Here is a 19,430-nt window from a genome sequence, read left to right as displayed (position 1 = left end):
TCTCCGTTTGGTTGGTGAGTCTTCCTCGAACCTTTTGTTTTGAGTCTGTGCATCCTTGCTTATGAGATGGATCTGGATACAGTGAACCAATAGGTTTTGACTTTTTATTCAATTTGCGTGTCTGTGTCTTTGATTGGGGCATTTAATCCATTTAAACTTAGGATTAATATTGATGTTTGTGAGTTTAATATTGTCATTTAATGCTAGCTGGCTATATTACCCATTAGTTGATACAGATTCTTCATTATGAAGATACTCTTTACCTTTTGGTAAGTTTTTGGGATGACTGATACTGGTTGTTCCTTTCTGTGTGTGGTGCTTCTTTCAGAAGCTCTTGTAAAGCAGGCCTGGTGGTGATGAAATCTGAGTGCTTGCTTGTTCACGAAAAATTTTATTTTTCCTTCATTTATGCAGCTTAGTTTGGCTGGATATGAGATTCTGGATTGAAAATTCTTTTCTTTGAGGATATTGAATATTGACCCCCCCCACTCTCTTCTAGTTTGTAGGGTTTCTGCTGAGAGATCTGCTGTGAGTCTGATGGGCTTCCCTGACCTTTCTCTCTAGCTGCCCTTAGAATTTTCTCCTTTATTTCAACCCTGGTGAATCTAACGATTGTGTGCCTTGGGGTTGCTCTTCTTGAGGAATATCTCTGCGGTGTTCTCTGTATTACCTGGAGTTGAGTATTATCCTGTCTTACTAGGTTAGGAAAGTTTTCCTGAATAATACCCTGAGCTTTCCGCCTCTTTAGTCATTGACGTGATGGGAGTAGGAAGAGCCTTAGGAGAGTTAAGTAGGGCAGTGCAGGAGGCAAGGTTGAGCTTACCTGGCTGTGATTTTCAACTTGTTTTACATTTCTTTTTTGACACCCTGGTACTCTAGTCTGTGATATGTCGACTTAAAACTAAATCAGTAAAAGTGGTGGCGGGTTTTCTACCCTCTGAATTCCCACATTTAAAAATATAGTGTGTCTGGGGTCAAAGGAGACTAAGTATCCTTCTCAAGAGAAAGGGGGTGGTGCCAAGGCCCTGGGCAGTGGTGGTTCCTTGAGCTGCGTCACCCGGAGTCAGCACCATTCATCAGCTTCATGATGCTTTCTGCGGCCTCTTTGGCTGAGTTTGGGCAAGAGTGATACAAGAAAATGAAGAGGAACAGGACTGATGTCCGAATGGGAGATCTTTTGTTAAAGATGTCCTAACAACATGGACGAGTCTCTTCTTCACGTGCTTTCTGGTAGTATTAAAAAAAGGTAGAATTAAGCGATTATTTTTCCTTTCTTGGTTAGTTAATATCTTCTCTGAAAACAAATATTTTCATATGCTTTTTGACAAAGCACTGCAGCAGGCGTTATTTTTAAAATAGAATATAAAATGTGAAAGACTTTGAAATGCGTTACGTTGAGTAGATTGAATAACGAGAGGTAAACACAACTGTGATTTTAAATTGTTTTAAAATGGCTTTTAAATCCAAATGTAAGTTTACTATGAAGTATTTCCAAGTTGTACATGTGTATGTATTTATATCTCATCTCTCCTGCAAAGTATTTGAGGTGGCTGATAAGAATGTTTGCAATAAAGTTAGGGTTGACAGAAAATATAAGATGCCAAATGGACATACTTAGGGTAAAAATGATTTTTTTAATCTGAAGTTCAGATTTATTCAGGTGCCCCTTTTTCTAAGTCTGGCAACCCCAAGTAAAGTGGGAAGCATGAAGACAGCAACAGAAATAATACAGGGTGAAGTTTCCAGAAAAAGGAGTCTAACAAAATCACTGAAGTCGGGTCATAGTTTTGATTTGGGGAGTCCTGGTTGCCAGACAAAAAATATTTATAGTTATTTACAAGTTTACAAGATGTGTATTGCCCAGAAAGGAGGAGGAAACGAAAAGAAAACCGTTCCATGGGGCAAGAAAGATTCTCTGATTTTAAGTTTGAAAGAAAACTTTCCCATGGATCTCCATTAAGGTACACTTTGTGATGATGAGGGTAGTGGTGGTAATATCTACTTTTTATTGATCATTTTATTAACTAGACAATGACTTTTGAAGAGCATTTTTTAAAGTCTTTTTATCAATTTTTCCTTTTGTAATTCATGTTTTTGCAATTAAACCTATTAAACCTTTCCCCAGTCCAAGATCAAAATGTTTTCTCCTGTGTTTTCTCTTGGCAGTTTTATAGTTTCGGCTTTTATTTTCACGCCTGATAGTGCTTGGCTGTGCCCCCACCGAAATCTCATCTTGAATTGTAGCTCCCATGATTCCCTCATGTTGTGGGAGGGACCAGTGGGAGATAATTGAATCATGGGGGCAGTTTCCCCCCTGCTGTTCCCATGGTAATGTGTAAGTCTCACAAGAGCAGATCGTTTTTTAAGAGGAAACCCCTTTCACTTGGCTCTCATTCTTCTCTTGTCTTCCGCCATGTACCGTTCACCTTCTGCATGATGGGAAGCCTCCCCAGCCATGTGGAACCGTAAATCCATTAAACCTCTTTTCTTCTTATAGATTACCCAGTCTCAGGTATGTCTTTATCAGCAGCATGAGAACAGACTACTGCAAGTCCTTTTATCCTTTTGCAGTTCATTTTGTTACATGATGCAAAAGCTAGGTACAAGCTTATGGTTTTGCATATTTGAGCATTTGTTGAAAATGTATTCTGTTGGCCAGACACAGTGGCTCATGCCTATAATCCCAGCACTTTGAGAGGACAAGGCAGGCAGATTACTTGGGGCCAGGAGTTCGAGACCAACCTGGGCAACATAGCAAAACCCTGTCTCTACTAAAAATACAAAAAATTAGCCAGGCGTCGTGGTGCATGCCTTTAATTCCAGCTACTTAGCCTGAGGCATGAGAATCCCTTGAACCTAGGAGGCAGAGGTTGCAGTAAGCCGAGATTGCGACACTGCACTCCAGCCTGCACTCCACTCTGTCCCAAGAAAAAAGAAAATGTAATCTCAGCTCTATTGCCATGGACCTTTATCAGAAATCAGTTGACTGTGTGAGCCTATGGGCGTCTCCTGAGATTTGTTTTGGCTATTCCGTGTTCTTTACGTTTCCATATGAAACGTTGATGTGGCTTGTGGATTTCTACAAAAAAATAAAATAAAAAAACCCCACAACTTGTGGGTTTTTATTGACATTGTATTGAATATACAGAGTAATTTGGGGAAAATATTGGGAATAATATCAAGTTATCTGGATAATGAACAAGGTGTATCTCTCCATTTATTTAAGTCCTTTTTACGTTCATCAATGTTTTGTATTTTTCATGTGTATATCCTTCATCCTGTGTCGGATTTATCCCTAAGCATTTTCAATTTTTCGATGCTATTATACTGATATTGTTTGTTTTAATTTCAATTCCTGATTGCTACTTATGTGAAAATTATAGTTGATGTTGTGTGTTTTTCTTGAATCCTGCATCCTTAAACTCAGTCATGTACTCTAGTACCTTGTTTGTTCATTATATCTGATATTCTACATACAGGATCAGACTTATGCAAATAAAGTTACTATGTTATATTTTTCCAATCTGGATGCCACTGGGTGGAACTTCTGGTAGGGGGTGTGCTGATTGCTTTGGCCGGAATTTTCCAAACAGTGTTGAGAAGAGACATCCTGCCTGTCTTCATAATCTCGGGGAAGCATTCAGTCTCCTACACAACCTTTATCTGGTTTAGGAATGTCCACAGAAAAGGGGTCGGGGCGGCTTTCAGATTATAGGTAGATTTAAAATTTTTCTGATTGACAATTGGTTGAAAGAGTTATTGTCAGTAGAAAGGTTGCCGGGCTCATGCCTGAAATCCCAGCACTTTGGGAAGCCGAGGCAGGTGGATCACTTGAGGTCAGGAGTTTGAGACCAGCCTGGCCAACATGGCAAAACCCTGTCTCTACTAAAAGCACAAAAATTAGCCAGGCATGGCAGCATGCGCCTGTAATCCCAGCTACTCAGGAGGCTGGGGCGGGAGAATCGCTTGAACCTGGGAGGCAAAGGTTGCAGTGAGCGGAGATCTCACCACTACACTCCAGCCTGGGGGACAGAGTGAGATTCCGTCTCAAAAACAAACAAAAAAAAAAAAAAAAAGAGAAAGGAATGTCTGGGTCATGATAAGAGGTTGTGGAGAACATTCTATCATGCAGATAAAGCCTCTAAGCAGGTTTCACTGAGAATAGATTGTGAATGTTTCTTATCAGACAAAAGGTATGTGTTGATGTTGATGCTGGAGGGTGGAATGAGGCATGTCTGGACCCCCCACTTCCCCGAACCCGTGTTTCAGGTTAGGTTTTAGAGTGCTGTGGCTGAGAAAGAAGGCTGTTCAGGTGGTTGGGGGACCTTAGGATTTTGTCTTTGGTTTACTAGAAGTTCCATTCTACTCCAGTTCTACGTTGTAAATAAGTGTTGGATATTGTCAAATGCATTTTCTCCTGAGAAGATCTTGTGGTTGGGGTACATTGTTATGGGGTAACTTGTGCCCCCTGGAAAAGATATGTTAAAGTCCTAACCTCCACTACTCTAGGATAGCTGCATTCGTAAATAGTGCTCTTGCACATATGAGTTAGGATGAGGTATACCAGAGCGTGGTGGGTCCCTAATCCAGGATGTCTGCTGTCCTTTTGAGAAGACAGCCATATAGAGACACAGACGCATGGGAGAATGGCATTACTTATGCTGTCTTTGTTTAGTTTTGTATTGTTTTTGCCATCCCTGGTAGTAGGTAACTGTCTAGTTTGGGTATCAGGATAATGCTGAACTCAGAGAATGAATTAGAAATTATTTCTTCCTTTTCAGTTTTCTTGAACACTTCATGTACAATTACCACTGGTTTTTAAATAACACTTTCATTCAGCATTAATTCACATGTCATACAATAAACTCTTCAAAAGTACATAATTCAGTATTTTTGTATGTTGTGCAACCATTTTCTGACTGCAGAATATTTTCATCATCTCCAACAGCAACCTCATACTCATTAAAAGTCGTTCCCCATTCCCTCTCCCTACAACTCTAATCAATCACTAATTTGCTTTCTGTTTCTATAAATTGGCTATTTGGGATATTTCATATATATGGAAATACGTAGTTTGATTGTTTTTGTTGTTCTCTTTGCTCTATGTTTTCAAGATTCCTTCATGCTTGTAGCAAGGATCAGTACTTCCTCCCTCGTTATTCCTAAATCATACTCCATGAGATGTATCGCATTTGTGTATCCGTTCATCAGTTGATGGACATTTCAGTTGCTTTCACATTTTGGGTATTATGAATAACATTGCTATGAAAATTTGTGTACAAATTGCTGTATAAACATACAGTTTCTCTTCTTGAATATATATCTGGGAGCTGGTCATATGTAAATCTATGTCTGACCTTTAAAGGAAACTGCCAGACTATTTTCCAGTGCCTGCACCATTAACATTTCCACCAGCAGTTTGTGAGGATTTCCGTTTCTCCACATACTCACCAGCTGCTTGTTACTGTCTGAGTTTTTTTTATTATACTCCCTCTGTGGAGTATGAAGCAATATTATCATGGTGGTTTTAATTTGCATTTTCTTTTTTCTTTGGTTTTTTTTTTTTGAGACAGGGTCTTGTCTGTCACCCAGGCCAGAGTACAGTGGCATGATCTCTGCTCACAGCAACCCCCACCTCCTGGGTTCAAGCAATTCTAACTCAGCCTCCGAAATAGCTGGGACTACAGGCACATGCCACCAGGCCCAGCTAATTTTTGTATTTTTAGTAGAGATGAGGTTTCACCGTGTTGGCCAGGGTGGTCTCAAACTCCTGACCTCTAGGGATGCGCCCACCTTGGCCTCCCAGAGTGCTGGGATTACAGTTGCAACCCACCATGCCCACCCACTGATTTGCATTTTCTTGATGGCAGATGATATTGAGCATCTTTTCCTGTGTTTATTGACTATATTCATACCTTCTTCGGAGAAATATTTGTTCAGATCGACCTTTTGCTCTTTCAAAAATTGGATCATTTTTTAAGTTAGTGAGTTGTAAGAAATGTGTATGTACAAGTTCCTTATTAGGTTTCAGATTTATAAAATATTTCTCTTGTAGACTGCCTTTTTACTTTCTTGATTATATCCTTTATAGCAAATCAGTTTTAGATTTTGATGAAGTCCAGTTTATCTATTTTTTCTTTTGTTGCTATGCTTTTGGCATCATTCATAAGAAATTATTGTCTGACCTAAGGTCACAAGACTTACTCCTGTGTTTTCTGTATCTTATATACATTTATTTTGAGGTGGAGTCTTGCTCTGTTGCCCAGTGTAGAGCGCGGTAGCATGATCTCCGCTCACTGCCACCTTCACTTCCTGGGCTCAGTCCACCCTCTTGCATCAGCCTCCTGAGTAGTTGGGACTATAGGTGTGTGCCATCGTGTCTGGATAAATTTTGTATCATTTGTAGAGATGGGGATTCACCACATTGCTCAGGCTGTTCTCAAAGTCCTGAGCTCAAGCAATCCACCTGCCTTGGCCTCCCAAAGTACTGGGACTAGAGGAATGAGCCTCTGCACGCAAGCACATTTAGCTCAAATATTTAAGTTTTGATCTATCTTAATTTTTATTGTTATTCTACTTTAAGTTCTGGATGCCTATGCAGAATGTGCAGGCTTGTTACATAGGTATACATGTGGCATGGCGGTTTGCTGCACCCATCAACCCATCATCTACATTAAGTATTTATTCTAATGCTCTCCCTCCCCGAGCCCCTCACCCCATCCCCGATAGGCCCAGTGTGTGGTGTTCCCCTCCCTGTGTCCACGTGTTCTCACTGTTCAGTTCCCACTTGTTAATGAGAACATGTGTTGTTTCGTTTTCTGTTCCTGTGTTTGCTGAGAATGATGGTTTCCAGCTTCATCCATGTCCCTGCAAAGGACATGAACTCCTTCTTTTTTTGTGGCTACATAGAGTTCCATGGTGTATATGTGCCACATTTTCTTCATTCAGTCTGTCATTGATGGGCATTTGGGTTGGTTCCAAGTCTTTGCTATTGTGAACAGTGATGCAATAAGCATATGTGTGCATGCGTCTTTACAGTTTAATGGTTTATAATCCTTTGGGCATATGACAGTAATGGGATTGCTGGGTCAAATGGTATTTCTTAAAGAGTTTTTGGGCTGAGAGAGTGGACTTTTCATGTCATCTGCAAACAGAGATAATGTGACTTCCTCTCTTTCTATTTGAATATGCTTTCTTTCTTTCTTTTGCCTGATTGCCCTGGCCAGAGCTTGCAAAGCTATGTGGGATAGGAGCGGTGAGAGAAGGCATCCTTGTCTTGTGCTGGTTTTCAGAGGGAATACTTCTAACTTCTCCCCATTCAATATGATATTGGCTGTGGGTTTGTCATAAATAGCTCTTATTATTTTGAGATATGTTCTATTAATACCTAGTTTATTGAGAGTTTTTAGCATGAAGTGCTGTTGAATTTTATCAAAGGCCTTTTCTGCATCTGTTGAGATAATCATGTGGTTTTCATCATTGGTTCTGTTCATGTGATGGTTACATTTATTGATTTGCATATGTTGAACCAGCCTTGCATCCCAGAGATGAAACCAACTTGATCGTAGTAGATAAGGCTTATGATGTGCTGCTGGATTCAGTTTGCCAGTATTTTATTGGGGATTTTCAAATCGATGTTCATCAGGGATATTGTCCTGAAATTTTCTTTGCTTATTGTGTCTGCCAGGTTTTGATATCAAGATGAAGCTGGCTTCATAAAATGACTTAGGGAGGAGTAGTCCTTTTTCTGTTGTTTGGAATAGTTTCAGAAGGAACGGTACTTCTGGTAGAATTTGGCTGTCAATTTGTCTGGGCCTGGGCTTTTTTTGGTTGGTAGGCTATTTATTACTGCCTCAATTTCAGAACTTGTTATTGGTCTATTCAGGTGTTTGACTTCTTCCTGATTTAGTCTTGGGAGGGCCTGTGTGTCCAGGGATTTATCCATTTCTTCTAGATTTTCTAGTTTATTTGTGTATAGGGGTGCATAGTATTCTCTGATGGTAGTTTGTATTTCCGTTTGAGATCCGTGGTGATCTCCCCTTTATCATTTTTTATTGTGTCTATTTGATTATTCTCTCTTTTATTAGTCTGGCTAGAGGTCTGTTTTGTTAATCTTTTCAAAAAAAATAACTCCTGGATTGACTGATTTTTTTTTTTTTTTTTTTTTTTTTTTTTTTTTTTTTTTTTTGTATCTCTATCTCTTTGAGTTCTGCCCTGATCTTAAGTTATGTCTTGTCTTCGGCTAGCTTTTGAATTTGTTTTCTCTTGCTTCTCTAGTTCTTTTAATTGTGATGTTAGGGTGTTGATTTCAGGTCTTTCTCACTTTCTTCTGTGGGCATTCAGTACTATAAATTTCCCTCTGAACACTGCTTTAGCTGTGACCCAGAGATTCTGGTATGTTGTGTCTTTGTTCTCATTGGTTTGAAATAACTTATTTATTTCTGCCTTAATTTCATTATTTACCCAGTAGTTATTTAAGAGCAGGTTGTTCAGTTTCCATGTAGTTGTGCAGTTTTGAGTGAGTTTCTTAATCCTGAGTTGTAATTTGATTGTGCTGTGATCTGAGAAACTGTTATGATTTCCCTTCATTTGCATTTGCTGAGGAATGTTTTACCTCCAATTATGTGTTCAGTTTTAGAGTAATTGTGATGTGGTGCTGAGAATAATGCATATTCTATTGATTTGGGATGGAGAGTTCTGTAGATGTCTGTAAGGTCTGCCTGGTCCAGAGCTGAGTGCAAGTCCTGAACATCCTTGTTAATTTTCTGTCTTGTTGATCTAATATTGACAGTGGGGTGTTAAAGTCTCCCACTATTATTGTGGGGGAGTCTTAAGTCTCTTTGTAGGTCTCTAAGAACTTGCTTTATGAATCTGGGTGTTCCTGTATTAGGTGCATGTATATCTAGGATAGTTAGCTCTTCTTGTCGCATTGATCCTTTTATCATTATGTAATGCCCTTCTTTGTCTCTTTTGATCTCTGTTAGTTTAAAGTCTGTTTTATCAGAGACTAGGATTGCAACCCCTGCTATTTTTGCTTTCCATTTGCTTGGTAAATCTTCCTCCATCCCTTTATTTTGAGCCTACATGCGTCTTTGCATGTGAGATGGGTCTCCTAAATACAGCACACAGATGGGTCTTGACTCTTTATCCAATTTGCCAGTCTGTGTCTTTTAATTGGGGCATTTAGCCCATTTACATTTAGGGTTAATATTGTTATGTGTGAATTTATTCCTGTCATTATAATACTAGCTGGTTATTTTGCCCATTTGTTGATGCAGTTTCTTTGTAGTGTTGATGGTCTTCATAATTTGGTATATTTTTGCAGTGACTGGTTTTTTCTTTCCATATTTAGTGCTTCCTTCAGGAGCTCTTATAAAACAGACCTGGTGGTGACAGAATCTCTCAGCATTTGCTTGTGTGAAAAGGATTTTATTCCTCCTTTGCTTATGAAGCTTAGTTTGGCTGGATATGCAATTCTGGGCTGAAAGTTATTTTCTTTAAGAATGTTAAATATTGGCCCCCACTCTCTTCTGGCCTGTATAGTTTCTGCCAAGAGATCTGCAGTTACCCTGATGGGCTTCCCTTTGTGGGTAACCCGACCTTTCTCTCTGACTGCCCTTAACATTTTTCCTTCATTTCAATTTTGGTGGATCTGATGATTATGTGCCTTGGGGTTGCCCTTCTCAAGGAGTATCTTTGTGGTATTTTCTGTATTTCCTGAATTTGAATGTTGGTGTCTTGCTAGGTTGGGGAAGTTCTCTTGGATAATACTCTGAAGAGTGTTTTCCAACTTGGTTCCATTCTCCCTATCACTTTCAGGTACACCGATCAAACCTAGGTTTGGTCTTTCAAATAGTCCCACATTTCTTGGAGGCTTTGTTCGTTCATTTTCTTTCTTTTGTCTCTCATCTTGTCTTCATGCTTTATTTCATTAAGTTGATCCTCAGTCCCTGACATCCTTTATTCCGCTCAATTGATTTGGCAGAATCACCGATACCTGCCGATACTTGTGTATGCTTCACAGAGTTCTCACGCTGTGTTTTTCAGCTCCATCAGGTCATTTATGTTCTTCTCTACACTGGTTATTTTAGTTAGCAATTCCTCTAACCTTTTATCAAGGTTCTCAGCTTCCTTGCATTGGGTTAGAACATGCTCCTTTGCTCAGAGGAGTTGCTTCTGTCAATTCGTCAAACTCGTTCTCCGTCCGGTTTCGTTTCCTCACTGGCAATAAGTTGTGATCTATTGGAGGAAAAGGGACATTGCGGTTTTTGGAATTTTCAGCCTTTTTGTACTGTTTTTTTCTCATCTTCATGGATTTATCTACCTTTGGTCTTTGTTGGTGGTGACCTTCGGATGGGGTTTCTGTGTGGAGGTCCTTTTTGTTGATGTTGATGCTGTTTCTTTCTGTTTGTTAGTTTTTCTTCTAACAGGCCCCTCTGCTGCAGGTCTGCTGGAGTTTGCCGGAGGTCCACTCCAGACCCTGTTTGCCTGGGTATCACCAGCGGAGGCTGCAGAACAGCAAAGATTGCTGCCTGCTCCTTCCTCTGGAAGCTTCGTCCCAGAAAGGTACACACCAGCTGCCACTGGAGCTCTCCTGTATGAGGTGTCTGTTGACCCCTGCTGGTAGGTGTCTCCCAGTCAGGAGGCATGGGCTCAGGGACCCACTTGAGGAGGCAGTCTGTCCCTTAGCAGAGTTCGAGTGCTGTGCTAGGAGATTGGCTGCTCTCTTCAGAGCCAGCAGGCAGGAACGTTTAAGTCTGCTGTACCTGCTCCCACAGCCACCCCTACCCTCAGGTCCTCTGTCCCAGGGAGATGGGAGTTTGATCTGTAAGCCCCTGACGGGGGCCGCTGCCTTTCTTTCAGAGATGCCCTGCCCAGAGAAAAGGAATCTAGAGAGGCAGTGTGGTTACAGCATCTTTGCCGAGCTGTGGTGGGCTCCATCCAGTTCGGACTTCCTGGAGGCTTCATTTACACTGTGAGGGGAAAACCGCCTACTCAGGCCTCAGCAATGGTGGATGCCTCTCCCCCAACCAAGCTCAAGTGTCCCAGGTCGACTTTTGATTGCTGTGCTGGCTGCAAGAATTCCAAGCCAGAGTGTCTTAGCTCGCTGGGCTCTGTGGGGGTGGGATCGCTGAGCTAGAGTACTTGGTTACCTGGCCGCAGCCCCCTTTCCAGGGGAGTGAACGGTTCTGTCTCGCTGTCATTCCAGGCGCCACTGGCATATAAAAAAAACTTCTGCAGCCAGCTGGGTTACCAAAGGGCTGTCCAAAGGGCTACCCAGTTTTGTGCTTGAGGCCCAGGACCCTGGTTTTGTAGACACTTGAGGGAATCTCCTGCTCTCCAGGTTACAAAGACCATGGGAAAAGCATAGCATGTGGGCTGGGGTGCACTGTTCCTCAGGGTACAGTCCCTCATGGCTTCCCTTGGCTAGGAGAGGGAGTTCCCCGACCCTTTGTGCTTCCTGGGTGAGGCAGTGCCCCACCCTGCTTCAGCTCGCCGTCTGTGGGCTGCACTCACTGTCTAAGCAGTCCCAGTGAGATGAGCCAGGACCTCAGCTGGAAATGCAGAAGTCAACCACCTTCCGTGCTGATGTTGCTGGGAGCTGCAGACCAGAGCTCTTCCTATTTGGCCATCTTGCCAGCCACCAATCAAGTTAATTTTTGTATATGGTGTGATGTAGGGTCCAATTTTTTTATATATGTAGATATCCAGTTGTCTCAGCACCATTTGTAGAGAAGACTATTTCCCCCTATTGAATTGTCTTGGAACCCTTGTTAAAAACCAGTTGACATACATGTAAAGATTTGTCTGGGCTCTTAATTCTATCCCGTTGGTCTATATAGCTCTCTTATGGCCAATGCCACATTTGTTGGATTACTGTTGCTTTCTAGTAAATTTTAAAATTAGGAAGTTGGAGTCTTCCAACCTTGTTCTTCTTTTGTAATGTTTTTTAGGCTATTCTTGGTTCCTGGCATTTCCATATGAATTTTAGGATCTGCTCATCAATTTGTGCCAAACTAGACAACTGTAATTTTGATAGAGAATGCTTTGAATCTATAGATCAGTTTTGTGTGTGTTGCCATCTTCACAATATTCAGTCTTCTAATTTATGAACAATGCAAGTTTTTTTAAATTTATGTAGACTTTCTTTAATTTTTTAATGTTTTTATAGTGTTTTGTACTTTTCATTATGTATTTTTGCTGCCTTTATTCCTAAATATGCCATTTATTTTAGTGCTATTATAAATGAAATTATTTTCTTAATTTCAACTCCAGATTGTTCATTGTTAGTGTGTAGAAATACAATTGATTTTTGGCCGGGCGCGGTGGCTCACGCTTGTAATCCTAGCACTTTGGGAGGCCGAGGTGGGCAGATCACGAGGTCAAGAGATGGAGACCATCCTGGCCAAGAGGGTGAAACCCCATCTCTACTAAAAATACAAAAATTAGCCGGATGTGGTGGCATGTGCCTGTGGTCCCAGCTACTCAGTAGGCTGAGGTGGAAGAATTGCTTGAACCCAGGAGGTGGAGGTTGCAGTGAGCCAGGATTGTGCCACTGCGTTCCAGCCTGGTAACACAGCAAGAATCCATCTCAAAAAAAAAAAAAAAAAAATTGATTTTTGTATATTGATCTCATATCCTGCAGCCTTGCTGAACTTGTTTTAGTCCTAAAAGTTTTTTTTAAAGGGTTCCTTAGGATTTTCTATGTATAAGATTGTCTTCTGCAAATAGAGATAGTTTTGCTTCTTTTTGGGTGCTAGTTTTCTTATGTATTTCTCTAGATAGAACCTCTGTTATAATAATGACTACAGGAAGAGTGGACATCTCTGTTCATGATCTTAGGGGAAGAAAGTTCACTCTTTTGTCATTAAGTATGTTAGCAACAGGTTGTTCATAGATGTCTTCTATCAGTTGAGAAAGTTCCCTTCTGTTCCTAACTTGCTGAGTGTTTTTAATACATTTTGTGAAGTGCTGCTTTTGTGACTGTTGAGAAGATCATGTCGTTTCTGTTCTTCTAATGTTATTGCGTGCAGCATTGATTGATTTTCAGATGTTAAACTAATTTTGAATTCCTAGGGTAATGATCTATAATACTCTTCACATATTGCTGATTTGGTTTGCTGCTATCTTATTCAGGGTTTTGGCATGTGTATTCTTAAGGAATATTGACCTATAGTGGGCTTTTGTTTGTATTGTTGTTGTTTGTAATTTTTTTTCTGGTTTGGGTATCAGGGTTGTACTCCCCTCAGAGAATGAGTTCAGAAGTGTTCCCTTTTTCTTAGTTTTGTGGAAGACTTTGGGTAGAATTGGTATTACTTCTTCCTTAAATGTTTGGGAGAATTCACCGGTAAAGCCATCTGACTCTGGAGTATTTATGTTTTTGTTGTTGCTTTGTTTTTTTGTAGGATGATTTTTAGCCATAAATTTATTTTCTCTAATGGATAATGTGCTACCCAAGTTATCTGTTTCTTCCTGAGTGAGCCTCGCCCCAACTTGTTCTCTCTGTTACCTCATCCTGTTAACTCTAGCCGTCGTGGTCTTTCAGGACTTTTTGCTCTGTCTCCTCAACTTAAGGAATCCACTGGGATCCACCTCTGCTGTCCTCCCTGCACATAGGCCTGAAAACTCTCAAGTCTCTAACCTGGGACAGTAGGAGAGGTCTCATCCTATTTGTGTCCCATCTCTCAGGGATCGCTGTCCTTCACTATCTTATGTCTAGTATCTTAAGAACCATTGCTTTATACGTTTGTATGCTAGTTTGTTGTTTCAGGCAGTTGGGTATACCCTTCCCTGTTAAGCCAGGGAAAATGGAAAGATTTTATACCTGTAAAATATTTATTTTTTGTGGCAAAACAAAGACATTTTCAGATCTACAAGGATCCAGAAAATAAGCTACTATTTAAAATATTACTTATGATAAACATCCTCCAGTTATTTGAACTAAAAAATAGACATATCAGAGTAGATTGAAATAGAAGCCTACTTCAATCTCACCAAGTATCTAAATTCTATGAAAATAGAGAAGGGTTAAATATATCTTACAGTGCTGGCAACACAGGAAAAGCTATTGTTAATGGAAACGAAATGTTGTACAATTACTAGATGACTAAACTAAGACAAAGAAAGTTTACTTCAAAAAACACTACAACCAGTATCTCTTGTAAACTTAGATATAAAACTCCTCAGCAAAATATTAGCAATTCAAATACGTCAATGTATAAAGAGAGTGAACAGAGCGGGATTTATTCTAGAAGTGTAAGGCTTGTTCAACATTAAAACATCAGTTAATGTATTTTACCATATAAACAGGTTAAATACTACATGATTATATAGATTGATACAGAAAAAAGTAATTGACAAAACCAGCACCTATTCATGATAAAAAATTATCACACTAGAATTAGAGAGGGAGCGTTCTTAACCTGATAAAGGGCATCTATAAACATCTACAGCTAGCATAGTACTTAATAATGAATTACTAAATCCTTTCTCTCTAAGATTGGGTACATGGCAGAGTGTCTACTCACACTAAGCTCATTTAACATCCTAGAGGAAGTTCTAGCCAGTGCAGTAGGATGAGGAAAGAAATAAAAGGAATCCCCATTGCAAAGGAAGAAAGGAAGAAATAAACCTATCTGCATTTGCAGGTGACACAATTATCTATGTAGAAAATGCCAAAGAAGCTTCAAGAAGACTCCTAGTATTAATAAGTGAGTTCAGCAAGGTTTCAGGATACAAGATCAATAAACAAACTTATCAAAATGTATACATTAAGTACGTGCAAGTTTTTGTATATCAGTTATACCTCAGTAGAAAATCAGTTGCATTTCTGTTACTAACGTACACTAACAATAGATTCCAGAGGAAGCCACAGCCTGACACGACCATGGGGAAGCACAAGACGAGAAAATACGCAAGCATGAAGCGAATGCTTAGTCTCAGATCAAAGGCTCAAACAGAAGGATGGATTAAAACCTAAAAAGAAAGAAAAGAATGATTGTGAGTGCTAAAGAAGTTCCTCAGTGCCATTCCTGCTTATTTTTCCAGTACAGTACACAGCTGGGCCCATCCTACTGCATCCTTGTCAACTTTTCCGGTAAAGTCAAGCTGGACCTAGTGCAGGCAGTGATGGGCAGTCTGTGTGCCAGGTGAATCCCTTGTGTGACTGACTGTATCATGGTTGAAACAGAAATTGTGGCAGAAGGGTCGGGTGGCTCCAAGGATCATCAGGGGTCCGAGATTTGAACAGTTCCCACGCGCGCACGCAGGAACCCTCGCAGGTGACTGCCTGAAACAGGAACGCTGCATTAAGTGTCACATGGTGGCCACGTTGACCAGAGACCCTAAAAGAGGGATCCATAAGATTCCTAGAGTTCCTATCATGTACGTTTCTAACCATAGATACAAAAGGAAGTGATGCCAGAGGACTATGAAGCCCCTCAGCTCTAATTCTCACAAGACAAGGCTCCTCTGCCTTTCTGAGACCAGCTTTCTCTAGCTGCCAGCTCATTAAACATGCAATACCACAGGACAGCAGCCTTTTCAAGAATGGTGCTGGAGCAATTGGATGCACGGTGGCAAAACAAAACAATAAAATCCTCTACCTACACCTCGTATTTTATATAAAAATTAACGCCAAATTAAGTTAATTTAAATGTAAGTTAGTTAGACGTAAAATATAAAACTATAAAACATTTGGAAAAAAATACAGGAGAAAGTCCTCAGGACACGTGTTTTGGCAAAGAGTTTGTTGTACGTGCCACCACAAGCACAGTTGCTAAGAGCTAAACCAGTGATTGGACTTCATCAAAATTAACTTTTTTTCTCTGCAGAAGACTCAGTAAAATGGATAAAAAGGCAAACTACAGACTGGGGGAAAATATTTTCAAAACCATATATCTGAGAAAGGCGTTGTATCTAGAATGTTTAAAGAACTTTCAAATATCAAGAATAAAGAAATAAACATCCAATTAAGAAAGGGCAAAAGTCATGAATACATGATAAGACGTCCAGGGAAATGTGACTTATTTAAACTACAATGAGATACCATCACCTATTTATCAGAATGGCAAAAAAAAAAAAAAAAAAAAAAAAAAAAAAAGTAACACTAAGTGCTGGGGAGAGGCTGAGAAACTGGATCTTTTGGACATTGATGCTAGGAATATAAAATGGTAAAACACTATAGCCGCCTTGGAAAACAGTTTGGCAGTTTCTTAAAAAACTAAATATGAGTCTCCCATACAACCCAGCCCTTGTACTCTTGATATTTATCCTGGAGGAGTGAAAGCTAATGTTCACATGAAAACTGGTACAGATGTTCACAGTAGTTTTATTTGGAATAGCTCCAAATTGGGAACAACTCAAATTTCCTTTATGGTGAGTTAGTTAAACTATGGTACATCTATGTCATGGAATACTACTCAATAATAAAAAGAAATGAACTATTGATATACAAAAAGCTTGAATGGATTTTAAAGAAATTATGCTGAGTGAAGAAAACCATATATATACAGTGCGATTCCGTTTATGTAACATACTTGAAATGAGAAAATGGCAAACCAGTTTGTGGTCACCAGGGGCTACGACTGAAGGAGAGTGAGAGTTGACTCTTACTAAAATGGGATCCTTGTGATGGAATTCTTATCTTGGTGGTGGTGGTTATCATCAAATCTACACATGTGATTAAGTTGCACAGAGATAAATACAATGTGTGTACACACACACACACACACACACACACACACACACAAGTAAAATCAGAATAAGGTTGATGGTTAATTTCCTAGTTGTGATATTGTACCATAGTTATTATACAAGATGTTTCCATTGGGGAAACTGGATGAAATATACATGGAATCTCTCTGTATTGGTTCTTAGAACTGCATGCGAATCTACAAATATCTCAAAGTAAAAGGTTAATTCACATGCAAAAGAAAAAAATTGGACTTCTGCTTACACCATATGTAAAAATTAACTCAAAATGCATCAAAGACCCAATGTAAAAAGCTAAAGCTATAAAGCTCTTAGAAGAAAACATGGGCATGACTGGGTGCGGTGGCTCTTGCCTGTACTCAGCACTTTGGGGAAGACAAGGCAGGATAACTGTTTAAGCCCAAGAGTTCAAGGCTAGCCTCGGCAACATGGTGAGACCCATCTCTATGCAAAATTTAAATATTAGCTGGGTGTGACAGTGCACCCCTGTGGTCTGAGCTACTCAGGAGACTGAGGTGAGAGGATTGATGGGAGCCAGGAGGTTGAGGCTGCAGTGAGCCGTTTGCATGACTGCACTCCAGCCTGGGTGACAGAGAGATGCTGTCTCAAAAACAAAAACAAATAAATAATGAGAACATTCTTAGCTATATGTTGCTGAAATCATACATATACCCAAGTAAAAAAAGTTGTCAGAGTTTTTCAAAATTAAAAACATTTTTTACTTCGAAGCACAATATCAAGAAAGTGAAAAGACAACTTGCAGAAAGGGAAAAAAAATTTTTTATTTATAATATAATTATTAGGGACTTGTATTTAAAATATGTAAAGAACTCTTAGAACTCAACCATATGAAGACAAATGACCTGATTTTTAAATGGGCTAAGGGTCTGCACAGCCAGTTCTCCAAAGAGATGCAAATGGCCAATCAGCACCTGAAAAGACACTCCCCATCATTAGCCATCAGGGTTGACAACTCCAGACCTGCTAGGATAACGACAATGAAAAAGACAGATAATAACAATTATCAGTGAAAATGGACTTTTCATACATTGCTGGTACAAGCGGCGCTTTGGAAAACGGTCTGGCAGTTGTTCAAAAGGCTAAATATAGAGTTACTATGATGCAAGCCAGTGGGTACAAAGTTACAATTCAGTAGAGGAATGTGGGGCTAGGGTTTCACCACATTATAGTAAATACAATGTATATTTCAAAATAGCTAGAAGAGAGGATTCTGAATGTTCTCATCACAAGTAAAGGATATATGTATGGATATGTTAATTACCCTAATTTGAATATTACACATTGTATATGTGTGTCAAAACCTCACACTGTACCTCATAAAATGTATAATTATGTATCAATAAAAATTATAGAAAAACTAAAAGAAGAAAGGACTGTATAGGACCTTCTGATTTTGTGCTGTAAGCTTTGTTTGAGCAGCTGTATACACTTTGAAAAAGATACATTTAAAAAGTGTTTAGGCTGGGCACAGTGGCTCATGGCTGTAATCCCAGCACTTTGGGAGGCTGAAGAAAGGGGATTCCTTGAACCCAGGAGTTCAAAACTAGCCTGGGCAACATAGGGAGCCACATATCTACCCCGCACCCCCCCCCCCAAAAAAAAAAAACAATTAGCTGGGCATGATGATGCTGTGTGCCTTTGCTCCCGGCTACTCAGGAGGCTGAGGCAGGAGGATCACTTGAGCCCAGGAGGTTGAGGCTACAGTGAGCTGTGATCACACCACTGCACTCCAGCCTGGGCAACAGAGTGAGACCCTGTCTAAAAACAACAACAAAAGTAAAAAAGTATTTTGCAGACTACTCAGGCTCACACCCCATTATTAAGCCAAGTTTTATTGTGCTTTTTGAGTAATACTAATACCACCTTCAATGGAATTTAAATAGTCATATTTGTTAATTTTCAGCTTCCTAATGAAGATCCTGAGATTTTTGATGTCTCGTCCAAGTGTCTGTCTATACTGGTTCAGCTGTATGGAGGGGAAAACCCAGACAGCCTCTCTCCTGAAAATGTGGAAATTTTTGCTCATTTACTGACATCCAAGGAGGACCCAAAGGAGCAGAAGCTTCTTTTAAGGATTCTCAGGAGAATGGTGAGTTCACGCAGAAACCTGGGACACTGTGGGTGACTTCGCTGGCAGCCACATGGACAGTAAGTAGCCATTTCTTGGACCTAATTTCAGATTTCCGGAAAATTTGTAAGAGTGGTAAAGAACTCCCAGTTACCTTTCTCCGTAATCACCTGTTGTTGACATTTGTCATATACTATTGATCTGCATTTCTGAATCATTTGGGATTAAGTTAGGGGCACGGTGCCTCACGCCAGTTACCATCTAAGTAGGTATTTCCTAAAGTAAAATTGATACTCTGTTACTTGACTAGTCAAAATCAGGAAATTTAACACTGATGAAATTCCCTTACCAGTCGTCTGCCCATATTCTAGCTGGGTCTGTCCCAATAGATTTCAGAGTTGTTTTTCTGGTATAGGACACAGTGGGGATTATGTGCTTTGGTATACATAAGTCTTTAATCCGGGGTAGTCTTTCAGTCTTTCTTTGTCTTTGATGATATTTTCGAAGCTTATAGGCCAGGTATTTTGTAGCGTCTCCCCGAGTTTGGGTCTGTTTGGTGTTTCTTCACGATTTGATTCATGAGTAATCTAGAAGTAAATTGGTCCTCTCCATCACATCCAGAGGCTCT

General features: G+C 40.0%; 1 protein-coding gene and 1 long non-coding RNA gene across 8 annotated transcripts in view; one reads left to right on the top strand and one right to left on the bottom strand.

The window, feature by feature from the left end:
* ULK4 (unc-51 like kinase 4) overlaps window positions 1-19,430 on the top strand; it is a 620,462-nt gene that overhangs the window by 467,100 nt on the left and 133,932 nt on the right. For 6 of the 7 annotated variants that reach the window (XM_037742907.1, XM_037742908.1, XM_017540957.2 and 3 more), the window contains one exon: window positions 18,638-18,823. The exons of the other annotated variant lie outside the window; for it this stretch is intronic. In XM_037742907.1, the coding sequence (XP_037598835.1) occupies window positions 18,638-18,823 (186 nt within the window). The remainder of the gene's footprint in view (window positions 1-18,637; window positions 18,824-19,430) is intronic. 7 annotated transcript variants of the gene reach the window in all.
* Window positions 1-19,430, bottom strand: part of LOC108312811 — a 420,933-nt gene that overhangs the window by 317,451 nt on the left and 84,052 nt on the right. The window lies entirely within an intron of this gene.

Source organism: Cebus imitator, unplaced genomic scaffold (assembly GCF_001604975.1).
Source record: "Cebus imitator isolate Cc_AM_T3 unplaced genomic scaffold, Cebus_imitator-1.0 Scaffold129, whole genome shotgun sequence".
Lineage (NCBI taxonomy): Eukaryota > Metazoa > Chordata > Mammalia > Primates > Cebidae > Cebus > Cebus imitator.
The sequence above is the reverse complement of the archived record's forward strand: the minus strand, read 5'-3'. Positions and strand labels throughout refer to the sequence as shown.